This window comes from Camelina sativa, chromosome 17 (assembly GCF_000633955.1).
Source record: "Camelina sativa cultivar DH55 chromosome 17, Cs, whole genome shotgun sequence".
NCBI lineage: Eukaryota > Viridiplantae > Streptophyta > Magnoliopsida > Brassicales > Brassicaceae > Camelina > Camelina sativa.
Window position 1 is genome coordinate 13727281 of NC_025701.1, and position 18063 is coordinate 13745343.

General features: G+C 35.6%; 3 protein-coding genes and 1 pseudogene across 3 annotated transcripts; 1 reads left to right on the forward strand and 3 right to left on the reverse strand.

The window, feature by feature from the left end:
* On the reverse strand, window positions 12–1630 carry LOC104759454 (transcription initiation factor TFIID subunit 4-like). The gene is made up of 8 exons (XM_019238773.1): window positions 1620–1630; window positions 1381–1468; window positions 1018–1294; window positions 871–927; window positions 662–790; window positions 528–578; window positions 280–448; window positions 12–182 (listed from the first exon to the last, which is right to left on the reverse strand). Exons 3-8 carry the CDS (start codon window positions 1078–1080, stop codon window positions 34–36), a joined length of 618 nt encoding a protein of 205 aa, XP_019094318.1. The 5' UTR covers window positions 1081–1294; window positions 1381–1468; window positions 1620–1630; the 3' UTR covers window positions 12–33.
* Window positions 1620–6220, reverse strand: LOC104757103 (annotated as a pseudogene).
* LOC104757107 (zinc finger protein ZAT10-like) lies at window positions 6740–7803 on the reverse strand. Its single transcript, XM_010479823.2, has one exon. The coding sequence runs from the start codon at window positions 7686–7688 to the stop codon at window positions 6942–6944; it is 747 nt and encodes a 248-aa protein (XP_010478125.1). The 5' UTR covers window positions 7689–7803; the 3' UTR covers window positions 6740–6941.
* On the forward strand, window positions 16092–17439 carry LOC104757108 (transcription factor bHLH54). Its single transcript, XM_010479824.2, has 4 exons — window positions 16092–16488; window positions 16579–16773; window positions 16884–17015; window positions 17105–17439. The coding sequence occupies exons 1-4, from the start codon at window positions 16138–16140 to the stop codon at window positions 17198–17200; spliced, it is 774 nt and encodes a 257-aa protein (XP_010478126.1). The 5' UTR covers window positions 16092–16137; the 3' UTR covers window positions 17201–17439.

Consider the following 18063-nt stretch of genomic DNA (forward strand, 5'->3'; position numbering starts at 1 on the left):
TAGTCCTAAAAGTTTATATCTCTTCTCTTCGGTTCAAACATCCGAGCAGATCCTATTGTATAAGCGATACAATAGCGTCGATCTCGCCATCTGAGGCTCTTTTTCCAGCACAGCAATCACATCCTTCACAGAGATTGACCGGACTTCTGTTAAACCCTGGTTCTTCCCAGATTTTGTGCCACCTACCAAAAAATCCAAATCAGCAATTAGGAGGAACACTAAACACAAGAAAAACCAGCAACAGAACTGAGATTTATCAGATCATAGAAACGGGCTTACCAATTTCACCAGAAAGTTTCTTGGAGTTTCTTCCTGGCCCTGTAGATGATTTATTACGACGTGCTTCTGCCATAACTTTCCATTTTGAAAACAGATCATCTCCTCCAAAGGCTGCATGAACAGCAACATTTGCAGCCTTAGCTCTCCTTTCATCTGCGTCCTTCTTTGCCTGACTTATTATGAAACCTCGTTTAGTATATGTATGTGCGTGTGCGCAGGTTTATGTAATTGGCTCAATTTTTATATACCTTCACTTGTCTGGAATGGTTGTCTTCTTTTTCAAAATCATTGTCTTCATTCTACATCAATGAAAATTATAAAACAAGAATTTATTACTGGTAACCAAGACAAGTAGACAACAGATATTGAGCTTAGGACAAACCTTAGCCTTTTCTTCTCCACCATGTTTCTTTTCCCATTCCTCTTTCGCCTTCCGATTCATTTCATTAATTTCTTTCCGGATATCAGACGTGATAAAAGTCTGATGTCTACACTTCTCAGCATCAGTCCGCTGCAAAAGCATATTTTAACTTCAGTAAGATTCAGACACAACAAGCTTTAAGCAGGCAGGAGAAGAGAAAGTAGACCGACCTGCTTTGGTATTCGTATTATATTCGACAATAGTCCCCGCATCCTCTCCTCCACGCACTGAATGCACAAAACCATGAGATAAAAAAAAACAGAAACAAGAAATCTAAATTGAAGGATAACAATTCCCGGCAGGTGTAGATATCTCACCAGAGACAAGCACCGCTCTACATCATGGTCTATATGCTTTAAACCACTTTTTGCCACTGTCATATATGAAACTTCTTCTCCAAGTGATTCCAAGAAAAGATCAAAGAAGCAGCTAAGAGATGGGTTGGAAAACCCAACTAATTTCTGTCAGCTTTCTCTGCAGTGGAATTTTCTGCAAAATCGTTTTGGCTTCCTCTTCATGCACAACTCTTCGAAATTCTTTAGCAACACGACTGCTTTTTTTAGGCCCAGAATCCAATAATTGTTTTTCCTCTTCCTGGAACAAATACAGAAAATAATTTAGTTCATTCGTTTCTCTAAATCAAGGTTTCGGTTAAGAAGTGCAGCTACCAGAAAACATACCTGAAGATTGATGCCACTGACAGCAGTTACATCATTAAAATTTTCAATACTTCGATTTGAAGAAGTTCCACATAGTTTTTGCTTCTTTCTGTAAATTACCACATTCTATAAGACTTCAATATAATTACTATAAATTGCAAATAAATGAGGAGATTATCAAAACGCAAACATAAAAAAGGAAGAGTAATCTATGGACGCTGTAAATACTTCCTCTTTCACAAACCAGCCAGCTCTATTACCTTGATGGTGGCATCGACGAACCTAGTGCCTTAAGAGGTTTCTTCTGACCAACAGAAGGCATGACCAGTGTCTTTCTGACATTAGCTGCTGTGGGAATGGTCCCAGACGAGGCAGGGTGATATACCTGATGAGTACACAAACAACTTTATAGTGAGATAAAAGTTCAAAGCCAAAACAAGGACAAACAGAAGCCAGAGTGGTCCAAAATATAAGCACCACAAAACCAATGCAACATCGGTTGAAGAGGAATCAACCAAATTTCATTTGGATCTGTCTTTTAAGAGTATAAGTTATATGTTACCATCGTGCTACCAGCTGTGTTGTCATTGAAGGAGAAACAGAGCTTGCAGAGGTGGTAGATGTGGATAAAACCATCATAGAAGACTGTTTCTCCATGTCATCATTTGAACTAATTGAAATAGCCTTTTTCTGTTCCAGCGGAACATTAGTCACGCCTTGCTTCACCAAAGTTAGAGGCTTCTGTGCCTGGTCAAAACTTTGATCACTCGAATTCTGCTTCATATGGACTACTGATGACGAAGGGCCCACTGTCTGGTCCTTGGTGACTGATTCTTGCCTAGGAGCAAAATCTAGAGGCATGGATGAGTTATTTTGGAAGTTGGATATAGGGCCATCCTGAACCCTACTTGGACCATTTACAGAAGTTTGCCTCTCAAACTTGAGTACAGCCGTCATGTTTATCGTAGACTTGGCCCCCCCCCCCCTTCAACACTGGCTGGTACCACATTCTGATTGTTAGCCATGTGCTGGAAATCAGGAAGTCTCGCTCTCGGCAATGAACCAGGAGAATTGACATTTGTCCGTGGGTATGAATTAAGACTTCCAGAGTTGGTATCCACATGAAAAGAACTAGATGGGAGCTGCACGTATTGCTCAGGATGCTTATTTAATGTCTGAACAGTAGCTGAACTGCTTAAGGTTCCTGAAGTTGTAGAAGGCAGTTGGTTAACTTGAACTACATGATGATCAGATTCTTGAGCACTGATTTCTGCAGTTAAAGATTGAATCAGGGATTGGGTTTGTATGCTACAAGGAAATTATAAGATAAGATCTACCAGAAAGTTAGTAAGATCTATGATAACTGCAAAAGTAAATGGCTTCAGCTCAATAATTTATACCAGTAGATTTAGACACGTTTCCATGGTTTGGGCGTCCAGGTACTTTGATCCCCATATTTCCCTAATGACATATATAGTTTTATCAGTGAGCCAAAATTCCAAGACACGTAGTATTCAATACTGATTACTATTGCAGCAATTTTCAAGTGAGATTTCTTTCCGAGCACACGTTCAAATGCGACATGTTTCACTATGTTCCAAGTCTACTTTAGGGTTTATCTGTAATGCTGATAAAATCTGAGAGTACAATTTAAGACCATTTTAACAGTTCCCTGGAAGATGTAAAGAGAAGTTCGGATAAAATGAGGGAAAAACGCCAGCTAAGAACAGGAAACCCCTGACTAAACAGGCAACACAGAGATTTAAACAAATTTCCTAACATCCATTGAACTGAGAGATCAAGATTCCCATTCTTGATGAGAAGAGAATTCAATGTTCTCTGAATATAACAATCTGAAGCACTATACATATCAAATTAATTACCCAAATTACACCAACCTTGCCTTAACTCTTATATATGATAACAAATTAGTTTACCAAAAAAACCTTTTAAACAGAAGTATATGCTCAAAAGGCCTTTTAAACCTTTTACCTATGTTAAGACCATAGCCTTGGAACTAAACTTATAGACCATAGCCTTTTAAACCTTTTACCTATGTTAAGCTAATTCTACATAAATATATTAACTTAACTCTACTTAGGGTCAATAAATGAAACTCATTGAAGTACTTATACTCATTAAAGAAAACTGAAAGAGTGGTACCTGTTGTAACTGATCCTTTTCAATACTTCGATCTGAAGAAGTTCCACATAGTTTTTGCTTCTTTCTGTATATTAACAAATTCTATAAGACTTCAATATAATAATAGGAAATTGCAAATAAATGAATAAGGAGATTGTCAAAAAGTAAAGATGAAAACGGAAGAGTAGTCTATGGACGCTATAAAGAATTCCTAATTCACAAACAAACCAGCTCTATTACCTTGATAGTGGCATCGAAGAACCTAGTGCCTCAAGAGGTTTTTTCTGACCAACAGAAGGCATGTCCGGTGTCTTCTTGACGTTAGCTGATGTGGGAATCGTCCCAGATGGTGGAGGGAGATATACCTGATGAGTACACATAAACAACTTTATAGTTAGATAGAATAGTCCATTTACTCTTCACAGCAAAATTTTAAAACAAAAAAAAGGACAAACAGAAGCCAGGGTGGTCAAAATAGAAGCAAAACTAAACAATGCAACATCGGTTGAAGAGAAATCAACCAAATTGCATTTTATATCTGTCTTTTGATAAGTTACCATCGTGCTAGATTCCAGATGTGTTGTCATTGGAGGATAAACAGAGCTTTCAGAGGTGGTAGATGTGGATAAAACAATTTTAGAAGACTGCTTCTCCAAGTCATCATTTGAACTAGTTGGAATTGCATTGTTCTGTTCCAGTGGAACATTAGTCACGCATTGCTTCACCAAAGAATGAGGCTTCTGTGCCTGGTCAAAACTTTGATCAACTGATTTCTGCTTCACATGGACCACTGATGAAGAAGGGCCAACTGTCTGGTCCTTGGTTACTGATTCTTGGCAAGGAGCAGAATATAGAGGCAGGGACGAATTGTTTTGGAAGTTGGATACAGAGCCATCATGAACCGTACTTGGACTATTTACAGAAGTTGGCCTCTCAAACTTGGGTACTTGCGTCATGCCTATCGTAGACTTGGTCGGTGCTTCAACACTGGCTGGTACCACATTCTGATTGTTTGCTATGTGCTGGAAATCAGGAAGTCTCGCTCTCGGCAATGAACCAGGAGAACTGGAATTTGTCCCTGGGTATGAACTAAGACTTCCCGAGTTGGTATCCATATGAAAAGAATTTGAATGAAGCTGCATGTGTTGCTCGGGATGCTTATTTAAGCCCTGCACAGTAGCTGAACTGCTTAAGGTGCCTGAAATTGTAGAAGGCAGTTTGTTAACTTGAACTTCACTAGGAGCAGATTCTTGAGCACTGATTTCTGCAGTTAAAGATTAAATCAGAGACTGGTTTTGTATGCTACAAGGAAATTATAAGATAAGATCAATAATTTCAAAAGTAAATGGCATCAGCTGAATAATTTATACCAGCAGGTTTAGACACTTTGTCATGGTTTCGGCGTCCAGGTACTTTGATCCCCATATTTCCCTGATAACATGGAACCAATATTACATATATCTCTATCACTGAAAAATCCTATCAATAGGGTTCCTATAACTAATTTTTTAGTTAGAGACAGCTAAATGAAATACATTGCAGAACTTATAAATTCTGAGAAAATATGAAAGCGTGATACCGATTGTAGCTGATGCAGTTTGCTAATAACTGATCTGATCATCTGATCACCAACAGCAACCTTCAGATGTCGTATGAGCCTATCTGTTGTAATTTCTTTTCTCTGCAATCAAAGTATTGAGAGAGTCTTCCATCAGACTGCCAATTCATTCATATATGTAAACAAAAAAGCCTCACCTTGAGTTTACAATACAGGTTTTCAAATTGATTCTTTCTATCTTTGTTGAGGTCTGTTAAGATACGAAGCAAATCAGAAACTCGTGCTGGTATAAGACCATGTTCCACTCCACGAGCCTGTTGGCTACTCATCTTTGGTAGTTTCGTACACTGAGGATGATGTATTCCTGATTCGTTACCATTAGGATTGCTTATAGACTTCAGATCACTCAAGAAAATCAAAAGTTTCGCATATGAATTAGGGTTTTCAAAACCGAACCTTCGATATCTCGAATCAGAGCTTCCTGAAACATGTTCAATTCATCTTCGGAATGCTTAGTGTCACCCTAACGACACATTTGAATGTGGTGGTAATCGAAATTAAAGATGCTTCGGGACACAGAGCCAAGACAGTACGGAGATGGAAAAGGAGAGTGTGGAATTCGAAATCTAACCTTGTCGTCTTCTTCAAGGAGCTTGACGATGGAAAGATCCATGGTGGAATCTGGTTGTGCCCAACGTCAAAGAGCTCAAACGAAGAGGGAATTTTACGAAAGGAAACGAATTTGTTGAATCCCCAAGATTCCCAATTTGCGCAAAGTTTTTTTTTTATATAAGGGAGGTGCTGATGATAAACACCGTGTCGTTTCCAGGTTTTGGTACAAAACTGCGCGGCCTCTCATTGAATTTCTCGTTAACTGGGCTTTATTTATATGCTAGTGAAAGCCCAAAGAATAGAGTTTTTGAACAATTTATCTATCACTTCCTTAGCACATAACACTTTTTAAAAAAGATTGTGGTTCAAACATTTTAGATGAAAATTGTATTCTTTCATAGAGATATATCACAAAAATAGATAATTACCTCCTAATATCTCACACATTTTTTCTATAGGATTTGTTTTTACACCTAAGATTAGTCTTAAAGGAGATTAATCACTAATGATTTGAGTATTCATCCACTAGGAGATTAATCATACTTGTGGTGTGTTCTTATTGGTACATAACTTAGTCATTTATCATTTACAAGATCAATTTTCCAAAAGCATTAGCAATAAGGGTTTCTCCATGGACTGCAACCGGAATTTATTAATTTTTCCAAATAATTCTGCGACTTTTCTGTTGTTTTACAAACCCCACAAATTTATTGTCAAAAAAGAAAACCATAACATAATTTTTTGTTCAAATTAATACTAACGCTTAACAGTGCTACCGAGTAAGCTATACGACCCGTCAAGAAAGGCTTTTTAAAACCAAAAATGTTAAGGTTTTCTGTAAAGGAAAATAAAAGTTGTAAAGTTTTTTGTTTTGTTTTATATTGCAGTCTTCCGTAAGTAAACTCGCATCTTTTATTTTCCATACAGCTTTCAAAATGTGACTAATATGTGGATAGTAGTAGAAACTAGAAGGTTCTTGATTATGCTTATTGCTGTATATGATTATAAAAATTTGAAAACAGAGCCATAAACAGAACTGTGTAGTGGTATCACTTCATACTATTCAAATAAAACTCAACGCGTAATCGATTAAATGGAATAATATGTTGTAAAAGAATTAAGTTGAATGAAAGAAGAACAAGAATTTGGAATCGGTCAAAGTCCAAATTGGTATGTATGTACAGTCAACAAATTCCTACACAACTCTCTCAACAGTGTATGTAACAAACGAACAAATCTTATCGTCTAAGTAATTTATATAATTTCCTCCTCAAAGCTGAAGTTTGACCGGGAAGTCAAACCGAGGCTTCTTGGTCGGCATAGGACTCATCACTTCGTCGTCTCCGTTGACCGTCGAGAACTCCGGTATCGGAGGGATGTTGAGGTCAAACCCACGGTGGCTGCTGCTGACGTGGCTTGTGGACCCTGCACCTTCGGAATTGGACACGCTACTACTGTTGTTGTTGTTGTTGTTGTTGTTGTTTCCTTCGTAGTGGCACCGCTTGTGTCCGCCGAGAGCTTGACCGGAAGGAAAAGACTTGTTACAGATCGAGCAAACGTGTGATTTCCCACTTCCTGTAGTCACAGCGGATGTGGTTGTAGCCGATGACGTTGACTGGTCATCTCCTCCTCCGCCGCCGCCGGAGTGAGTTTGTGATAAGTTCTTTCTGTGGCTCGCCTTGTGACCACCGAGAGCTTGGTAAGACGAGAAAGTCTTGTCGCAGACGGTACACTTGTAGCTCAACTTCTCCATCGTCTTCTCAGCCGTCACAGCCGCCGCCGGAAGAAGAGGAGGAGATGGTTGGTGATGTTTGCGATCTCCGTCACGAGCGAGAAGCATGAGGCAGAAAGCTAGATACTCTTCCTCAGTGAGGTTCTGGTGGTGGAAATCGGATCTTGATCTCTTAGATCGCTTACCCTTGGTCCAGTGCTCGACTCCATGGAAGACTGAAGAGTCTTCGAAGAGTGGAGGAATCGGAGAAGCTAATCTTGGTGAAGTAAGAGCCTCGAGCGCCATTAAGTTAAAAAGATTCTGAAGATAATATCTCTGTCTCTGGGATACTTAGTTTTGAAGGTTGCTTTGTAAGATTGGTAGTGAATAAAAAAATGTGAGAGATTGTTGAAGATTAAGAAAGGAAAGAGCGTATACATATATAGGAGGTGGAGTGTGAAGAAGGAAGTTGCGTGACAAGTGGTGGGAAAGTGTGAAGAGTGAAGGTGGCGATTAGATAATTACTTCCTTCTTTTTCTTTTTTCTTTTTTAATATGCGGACCAAAGTTGTAATGAAAGTATCTAAAGTGTTTTTGTTTTATTTCGGGGTAAAGAGAGAAAAATAATTTGGGCACGTTTGGTTTGACCTAGTACACGTGTGCAAGTAGTGTGTGAGAGAGAGGAGCAAAAGAAGAGGTCGGCTAAGATGACTTTTTCCTTCAATTTTAGTGATGCCGCCTTACACAATATTCTAGAGTTTATGTGGTTGTCATGGCTGATGATGGTACTCGTATGGTACACGTTTCGGTTTACTTTTAAGAAGATAGATAGTTATAACTACTAACTAGTTGACAAAAAAAACAAAAGGAAGTCTTTATGAACTACTACTAACCAATATTTGCAACAACAACAAAAAAAAAAAGCATCTTCGGAAATATCTTTACACAAAGATTCATTTGGAAACGTGTTACATTAAAAAATCAAGAGCCAAATAAATTAGGTAAACTAAAATTGTTCGATACATAAAGTTGAGCTGCTAGTTCAGACTTGCTGTTTGTGTCTTTAAAAGTAAATGGTTCGACCTTAAGCTCGATCGTAGATTAAATTCTAACAGCCTTAAAGGTTAATATATAATATTCGAATGATATTTGTTTTTGTTGGGTATGTGTATGATTAAAGACGAGAATAAGAATCTAAAATGCCGAAATGTAAACCGTTCAAAAGCTTTTGAACAGTATTTCATATTGAAAAAGGTGGAGGTAAGGACTAATGAGAGGTCTGAGACGGTAGCATGATTAGTAAAAAGACTATTTCAAGCTTCCACACAGTCCAATCCACCAACTTAATAATTTAATTAAATCGAAGGAACCAACATTGTTGGTAACTTGGTACTACTACACTAATTTATTACTAATATTTATATCTCTGTGTGACAGTGTAGATGTGGGAAACGAACTACATTTGACTAAAACAAAAAGCGACGACATTTGACTCTTCCTCATTTCTTCTTCACGCGGCGCTCCTCTCTTCTTCTTCAACGCTCAACTAACCGTCCGGTTTACTTTTCTTCATTAATTGATTGACGCAAACAGTTAACCGGTAAACGGCATTTGTGTTGTCGTCGCTAAGATATATATATAGTCCGAAGATGATAAATTTAGATTGGAAAGGTATCAAACAGAGGACAATAATAGAGTAATGGACCAATCTTTTATGTATTAAAGCATAATTTATAATATTTACAGCAAAAATCTCACAATTTATCATTTTACTAATTTTCTCAAGATGAATATAATCATTGAACAAGTTATTTATCGATTTTTTAAAATATATATAAAGTATGACATAATTTCGACTGGCTAAACATAAGTAGTCTATATAAATTTGCATTAAAAACTTTTTAATAATTAACGTAGATCTATACGATAATTGCTCCACAAGTAAAAACCCACTACATCATAACTATTTGGTACAATGTTATTTTACTAACACTCTTGACTTTAAATCAATAGTTCGATTTAAATTTATAAAAAAAAATCGTCCTAAACAATTACTAGCTAGATACGAACTTATAAATTCTACTTTAGAAACATATTCCAATGTAATAATGTTTCGGTTTTTATTTTTGTGCTGGATTTGATATAGTTGTTGCTAACCCTCTTCTTTTTTTTTATATGTCGTCAAGTTGTTGCTAACCTAAAAGTAGTATTTTTGAAAAGTCTCACAACTAAAGGAGTTTTTGTTAACACGTTATCCAACATAACCTTGATCTTATATAACGCGTCAAGAAATATACATAATATAAAGCAATTTGGATATATCTGCTATAAATTCTTTTGAGAGGCTGCTGTAATCATGATATCCAACAAAAATATATATGTTTATAATTTGATTACAACACAGATAGCCATTTGTGGTTTAAAGAGCCTCGTCGTGGCATGCATCCTTGTTTTGTATGGATTAGATCCAGGTTCAAATAGTGCATATAAGAGACACTGATATTATGTAAATGAAAACAAAGATGAGCTAGCTAATATATGTGTATAAAGGAAAACATGAAACTTGTGTGAGGTGGCCATATGTGATGCAGAGAACCAAAAAAATGTATTAGTCGGCGTGTCATCATGCATGGGTCACGCATTGCCTTCTGGATAAAGCTCTCTCACACCAAACCTCTTACCTTTACCTTCTCACAAATAAAAAGTTCATTCAAAGACAAAACTCAAAAGTTGCCTAGTTATCTTTTGGACCATTTCAACTTACGAGAAGTTGATATATATTAAAAGTACGGTGATTATGATATTAGCGCGCGTAATTCAAATTTATTTCCCCAGCTCCTGTAACATCGTTATGACATTTAGAAAGAATTTTGGTAAATTACTCATCTGTTCTAGAAGTATAACAAGAAAATATGTAATCTGAATGTGAAATTCGAGATTTGATTGATACATTATATATGTAGAGAGCCAAAATCTTGTAGTCTCTCTACATTTTAAAGTTTAAAACTGAAGGTAGGTATGGAATTTAAACAGTACTCATATTATCATCATATGTATAAAAATTAGGTCATTAAGAAAAATGAGGATTTAGATTTTGTAAATCAAGTAGGGCCTTGGGGTTAGAGGACGAGTCGTTCTTCTTTGAGTTTGGGCAATACGCGTTGGGTTAAAAAGGTTTGGGTCCATTCTGGTCCACTCTAAAAATTAAAACTTATTCTCTTATGAAAGTCTGTAAAATCTCTCTGCCAGTCAAAGTAACCTACGCAAATTGTTAATCTGTGGACAAATCATAAAACGTTACGACTTTCTCACATGTTTAAATTTTGGCGTTAACTATTAATCAAATGCATAAATTTGGCTAATAATTTGGGTCGATCTGCGATTAACTTTTCCATATAGTAATTGATAAGGAGTAATTCATCTTATTTTTATCATAAAGTTTAACTTGGGACCAATAATAACGCGACATCTAAGTTTCCTTGATGACTATACTACTTATTAGTATGAAATTAGCAAGAATGTGCAGAATGATATATTTGCAATACATTACGCTTAGAAGCATTCATTTGTTTTAGTTTAGTGAACACAAAATGTTTTCCTTGACTTGCTCTGTGGCTCTCACATTGACACATTACCATTGTCTTCTCTTACATGACTTCTCAATTAAATTATAGAGGATGTATCATAATTAGGAGTAAATGATTATATGATATATACATACTATATTCCGGGATTTTCTTTTAGGCTGTCAAATAATTTAACAGAAACACACGAGATCGAGGATTTAAATTATTTATGTACATATTCTAATATATACAGTATACTGATATACACGGTCATAGTAAATTATTACTATGACCCCTATGGTTTAACGATAATTTAAACATAAGTTAGTACCCGCGCTACGCTGCGGATTTGTTTTTATATGTTTTCTTTTATAATTTCTTTTTGTTTTGTACTTTTTAAAATCATAATTCATAGGGTAATCGTGGTAAAACATGTTTTTATAGTTTTTTTTTTCTAGAAAAAACCGCACTATGCCGCAGAATCTAGCTTTCAAATCTCAAGAGTCTTCTGCACCAATGTTCTAGCTTCTTTTAAATCCAAATCTGTAAAACTTCTCAACCCCTTTAGCCTAATCATCAAAATACTTTAATTTTATCTTAAACACAGTCTTCTCCATAGCTGACTCACTCGAACTACTACCACTATATCCGTGATTCGATACCGCCACGATCCTACCAGCACCAGGTTTCATAACAACAACGGTTCAGAGTTTTCTGATGGCAACAAGGATCAGATCTCGTTTAATGAGTCTGAACACACACTTCGCTGGTGGACTATGGGGCTAAGTTGGATCATCGGTTACTCGTTAGATTTTTTGGGAGCTTCCTCTGATCTAAATCTTTCTTTGAGTTTTAGAACTAAAGAAAGACTCAAAATTTCTACACAGAAAAAGAGTGGAATATTAAGGTTCAATTTGACAGCCAACATAGCATCAAGTATGAGAGACTGGCAGCCTTCACTTGCTTCAAGAATGGTTTGAGACTATTGTTCTTTTCTTTGGTTGACCTCCGATTAGGGTTTCAATGTTCTCTTTCTTTCCTCTGGTGTTGAGTGTATGTTGCTCGTCACCTTCCTCAGTTGCCATACACTGGCTAATTTGAGTTCTTTTACTGTTTTTCTTGGACATCATTGTAATTGGGCTGGGCCCGTAATAAAAAGCAGAAGGAATGATGTGGAATGGAGAAAGATTATTATTGGACAAAAATATTGAGCTGTATTAATCCTTATAATTTGATTGACTAACTATTTTAACTGGTGTGTGAACTCTACTTGTAACTAAAAAGCTGAGATGTCAATACTGGAGAGAAGCACATCCAATTTTTATTGTATTGATATAGGTTCCCTACAACTTTTTCAATCATTTTGTTGTGTATAATGTAATGCCATTAACTTCAGCTGTGATAACCTATCCACAAGATTTATCCAAAGAGTTGGAAGTTATTTCAAGTTATATGTTGACATTTAGTTTGAAGTTTCGAAGGGATATCAAATTGTCGGTTACTGTCCTCCAAAACGACATAGTTGCGAACAAGCCATGGCCAAAGAGGCCATATCATTCCCGCACCACCCAAAAGTTTGTTTAACAGATGCTCTATCTGTTGTTTAATATGTTTATTGGTTTCGATTACTCATAAATTAATTTATCAACTGGGAAATTATATTTTCCCTATTTATTGAAGAAAATTATATCAAATACTCTTAACTTAACACATAAGCACAATTTTTACAAATGAATTTATAGCATTACTCTCAACTTGACACCTAAATATTTTTCACTCAAAACTAGCTAATCTGTCAAATAAAAAGAGGAGATGCATATACTCATATTTCATTAAATGTGTTGTTATTTTGGTATAAATAAGTTCACAAAACATTGAAAACAAGAACAAAATTGGAGTAAACCGCCATTCTTAGGATTTATTTTTACCAAATATGTAAACTAACTAGTAAATACAACTAGAAGACAATAAGATGAATACCTAACCGTACTTCTTTATTATTATTAGTATTTTAAAGTCAACTAGAACAAAATAAGATGAATACCTTAACTAACTACATGTATAACGAAAACACTTGCACAAAAAGGTAACTCAAAGGTCTCATTCGGATTGTAGGGTAGTATACTAGTATTAGAGAAGTGCTAGTGTCTTTCGTCGTATATAAATTATTATGTAAAGTTTTCGTCGTATTATAAGCTCGAATGTACCAACCATTCTCATTCATCGGATCATATTATAATATCGGACCAGAACAAACGATGATTCTCCTACTCAATGGAATATGAATACGAAGACATTCTGACTTTAAACGAGAGACAAGAAAACGAGCAGTAATCATGCCACACCAATTTACTTTAGTTTCTTTATATAACATGCATGCTAAGAAAAAAAACAATTCGTACAAGTCAAATCATTGATGATTATCTAAAAATGTGATTATATACCAATACCATAAGAGTATCAAAAACGATATGATGTAAAGGACACATTCCATGAACCCGTGTGTATTATACACGGAATTCGAATGTTAGAGAAGTAATGAGTCTTAAGAAGGAATGAAACAGATAGGCAAATCCGTAAGATGCATTGTACCTCTTAACCCGTCCTGTAATTTTGAAACGTATAGACAATTGAACATATCTTTAAGCTGTGATTTTTATTTTCTTCGAATTTTTCTTTTATAAAAAACTTGTAAAGAAGATTTTATGTGGGGATGATCTTAAGACAAAAAACGAGTTTGAATCTCATCTTGTCGGAATCTCCAACTCTATTCTGTGCCGTCCTAATATTATTATAATTATGTTTTAGTTTATCTTTTATCCGATTATACATTACATACCTACTTGACCTTTTATAAGTTATAAGGCAATTTGCCTCCCAGCCGGACCAAAAAGATAAGAAGCTCAGATAACTTTTTAAAAATATTTATTAGCAAACAGTCAACTATAATACATACAAATTAGCTTATTCATTTCACATGCCCATAACTAGATTAATTTATTTATACATAATATATATAAATATGTATATTATATCATTGATAACCATGCATTTATATGAGTGTTGAGTTTCGCCTTATTTGCATCTAAAAAATGTTAAGTTTTTCTAACTGACGAAGTTTAATGTATAAAACCAAATACGCAAAGTCTTCGTAGTTTATGGCTTATTTCCTTTTTTTTTTGTTTTTTAATTGTTTAACCGAACACAAAATATCTACAAACACATACAATCATGAACGGTAACATTTTTGCATTAACAATGAGCTAAACATTAACGCGATTTAAATGATTAACAAGTCATGTTACCAGTTACATCCATTATAATTGTAGTGAGTTGTGGTCTTGTATCCTAACCTAAACTTAATTTCTCACAAGTCACAAAAGAGATACGTTTTATTTGTTTGCCTTGACCTTCAAAATTTTGTAAGATAGGCTTAGGTTTTGATCTTCCTTTTTCTTTATTTCTTTTGAATAGATTTTTTTTGATGTTCTTACGAATGAGTTTATTTCATATACAAATCTTCCTTAAAAGCTCATAGCTTCAGCCAAATAAGTTAAGTCATCGACGCCGAATATATCATGCTGCCTTCAAAAAAAGTAGTTAAGAGAGACCTACCGGACAAATAGTACTTTAAGGTTTAAACGGCATGGATAGATTAAAATTAAAAGGTTTCTTTTATTTAGTTTCTTGTTCTTTTTAGTGTACTTGTTGAATTTGCGATAATGATTTCATAAATCGTGCATTGGCGTGGCCATATTTATATTCTTCACCGCTTCTATTGTGTGGCCAATGTAAAGTCTCTCTTCATTATTATACTAATCTCTTACCATCTTATACATAATGTATTTCCCTTAAATTTAATTGAGATGAATGGATGGGTTTATAAATAGGGTTTTATGCAAAAAAACCCTCCAAATAATTTTTTTTTACAACTTTACCCTCCAACTCAGGAAAATGCAGGTTAATACCACCAAATAAAAAGTCACCCGCAATATAACACCCTCGAACGTGTATAGATTTTGTAAACTGTGTATGTCTGTATATGAGTCTTAAAACTACGTCGTTTCTATATTTTAAAATTAAAGAAAAGGGTTGCAACTGAGATTCGAACCGTAGACCTTCATAACAAATTAAAACATGAACAACCACTAAGCTGCAACAACATTCCAGAAGAAGCGGACCAAAGAACATATAAAACCTCTGATGACGGAGATTTCGTTGCTCAAACCCCTTCTCCGTCCGAGCACGGTAGCTTTGGCTACGATAATTTCTCCAAATGTCAGCCACCGGTGGATTCTCCTCTTTTAATGGTGACGGAGCTTATGGATCTGAGAATCCTGCTCTTCCTCACCTAACCAAGAGTTTTCCTCTGTTTCGAGTTTCCTCACGCGAATGATGCTAACGGAATTGGCGGTGGCAGCAGGGACGATCTTTGCTTCCGATGGTGTGGTTTCTCCAGATCCAAATGAGATGAGGGAGGAGGGGTTTCAACGCCGTGACAGCGCCGATTCGTGTTCCAATTCAGCTAGTTTACGCAGGGGCGATGAGATATATATATGTTGGTCTGGTAGCTAAATAAAAGTTGACGCAGCATAGTGGTTGTTAGTGTATGGGCCAGTCGTGGGGGTCTTGGGTTCGAATCTCAGTTGCAACCCTTTTCCTTATTTTTAAAATATAGAAACGACGTAGTTTTAAGACTCATATACAGACATACACAGTTTACAAAATCTATACACGTTCGAGGGTTATATTGCGGGTGACTTTTGATTTGGTGTTATTGATCTGCATTTTCCTGAGTTGGAGGGTAAAGTTGCAAAAAAAAATTATTTGAAGGGATTTTTTGCACAAAACCCAAATAAATACGATTATATTAATGTGTCGTGAAGGAACAAAGCCTGTTGTTGTCGACCCCACAAGTTGACTGATCGTGTTCATCATCATGCATGGCTTCATTTCACTTATTTAATTAACGACTTGTTCACGACACAAATGATTGTACCAGTTTAAGAATCTCTTGATCTCTCTTCATCATCACCAAATCTTCCTCAAGAAATATTCTCTTCATCATCAAGTATCTCCAACCTATATATATATAGTTGCAAAAGATCAGAGCTATTATAACAACAAACAAAAAGAAGAACAACAACAACAAGAAGAAGAAAGACAAGAGTTAAGTTGAAGGTTAGAGCCATGGACGTTTTTGTTGATGGTGAATTGGAGTCACTCTTGGGGATGTTCAACTTTGATCAATGTTCATCATCTAAAGAGGACAGACCGCGAGACGAGATGCTTGGCCTCGCTAGCCTTTACAATGGTCATATTCATCAACATCATCACCAAAACAATGTCTTGTCTTCTGATCATCATGCTCTCTTGCTTCCTGATATGTTCCCATTTGGTGCAATGCCTGGAGGAAATCTTCCGGCCATGCTTGATTCTTGGGATCAAAATCATATCCAAGAAACGTCTTCTCTTAAGAGGAAACTACTTAACGTGGAGAATCTATGCAAAACTAACTCTGATTGCGACCTCACAAGACAAGTAAGTGGAAGATCAATAAATATAATGTTTACTTTCATTCATTATTACTATATAATAAACTAAATACATTATCATTTACTCGATAAATAGGAGATTGCAAAATCCAAGAAAAAACAGAGGGTAAGCTCAGAAAGCAATACGGTTGACGAAAGCAACACTAATTGTATAGATGGTCAGAGCTTAAGCAACAGTTCCGATGATGAGAAAGCTTCGGTCACAAGTGTTAAAGGCAAAACAAGAGCCACCAAAGGAACAGCCACTGATCCTCAAAGCCTTTATGCTCGGGTAAGAAAACGTTAAACTTTATATAACTTCTATATCAAAACCACATGACAATGAACAACATTCCTTTTTCTAGACGATCGAGTTTTTAATTGTATTATTAATTCTTGCAGAAACGAAGAGAGAAGATTAACGAAAGGCTCAAGACACTGCAGAACCTTGTCCCCAACGGGACAAAAGTAGATATAAGCACGATGCTTGAAGAAGCGGTTCATTACGTGAAGTTCTTGCAGCTTCAAATTAAGGTATGCAGATTATATAAAGTCGTTTATAATCTCTACATAACATTATCCATGTTCTAGTTAATTAACCAAAATGTTATAAATGTATATAGCTGTTGAGCTCGGACGAACTATGGATGTACGCGCCATTGGCTTACAACGGACTCGACATGGGATTCCATCACAACCTTTTGGCTCGGCTTATGTGAAGGACTTACAAAAGTTACAACGTAATAATTGTAAAAAACCCATTTTAGAACATAATATATCCTTTAATTGGGCCAACTAAAGAGATCTACACTAAGATCCTACCATTTGCATTCTTATTGTTGTTCATTCAGATATTGTTGTTATTCTTAATTAACTTCTTTTGTCTTTTTCGTCATTATGGTTCAAAGAACTTATGGTACTCTTACTCCTTTTTTGTAATTATATTTTTTTTAAATTATAAAAAAGTCAATTCATCAGACTAATTTAATAAACAGTCTTTCTTCCTTTTGCAATTTGGAAAACAAAGATATAATTGAATAATTTTGCCAGGGATTCAAAATGCAGTTGAGGGATATAATTTGATTTATTCGACCGACTTTAATTATAGCAAACTCATGATAAAAGATGAATTCATACTTTATGCAACGCTGATGTAGTTCTTTTAGTGGGTAACTACATTTTGTTGACTGGCGCTTTGATCGGTAGTGTATATAAGTGAGCATATAGATTTTAGAAAGCCAATCAAATTTTGTTTAGAAAGCATAAACGAGCATAAAAGGTTTTTAAATGCTCCACAGCCCAATACTCCTAAACGAAGCATTTTCTAAGCATAATGATTTAAAGTTATTAAAATACAATTTTAATTACCCTTATTAATCACCTAGAGTTTACTATATTTGTATATTTAAAATGTCTAATTTTGTAATTTTATGTCTAAATGCTAACAGCTGTACCAATCACATATCATTGTTAATAAATAATAGCATACACCTTATGCAGCATACTGCTCATGCTGCATAATGCTAATGCTTCACTAACAGTTGTTCCAATCAAGGATGAATGCCCCATAAAGAAAAGTGCA

What these genes read in the sequence shown, in the direction of transcription:
- LOC104757108 (XM_010479824.2), top strand. Translation starts at nt 16,138, where the DNA reads ATGGACGTTTTTGTTGATGGTGAATTGGAGTCACTCTTGGGGATGTTC. An exon ending in ATTGCGACCTCACAAGACAA is followed by an intron (nt 16,489 to 16,578) that starts GTAAGTGGAAGA and finishes CTCGATAAATAG; the next exon opens with GAGATTGCAAAATCCAAGAA. An exon ending in CTCAAAGCCTTTATGCTCGG is followed by an intron (nt 16,774 to 16,883) that starts GTAAGAAAACGT and finishes TAATTCTTGCAG; the next exon opens with AAACGAAGAGAGAAGATTAA.
- LOC104757107 (XM_010479823.2), bottom strand. Translation starts at nt 7,688, where the DNA reads ATGGCGCTCGAGGCTCTTACTTCACCAAGATTAGCTTCTCCGATTCCT.
- LOC104759454 (XM_019238773.1), bottom strand. Translation starts at nt 1,080, where the DNA reads ATGACAGTGGCAAAAAGTGGTTTAAAGCATATAGACCATGATGTAGAG. An exon ending in TAGAGCGGTGCTTGTCTCTG is followed by an intron (nt 928 to 1,017) that starts GTGAGATATCTA and finishes TTGTGCATTCAG; the next exon opens with TGCGTGGAGGAGAGGATGCG. An exon ending in GAAACTTTCTGGTGAAATTG is followed by an intron (nt 183 to 279) that starts GTAAGCCCGTTT and finishes ATTTTTTGGTAG; the next exon opens with GTGGCACAAAATCTGGGAAG.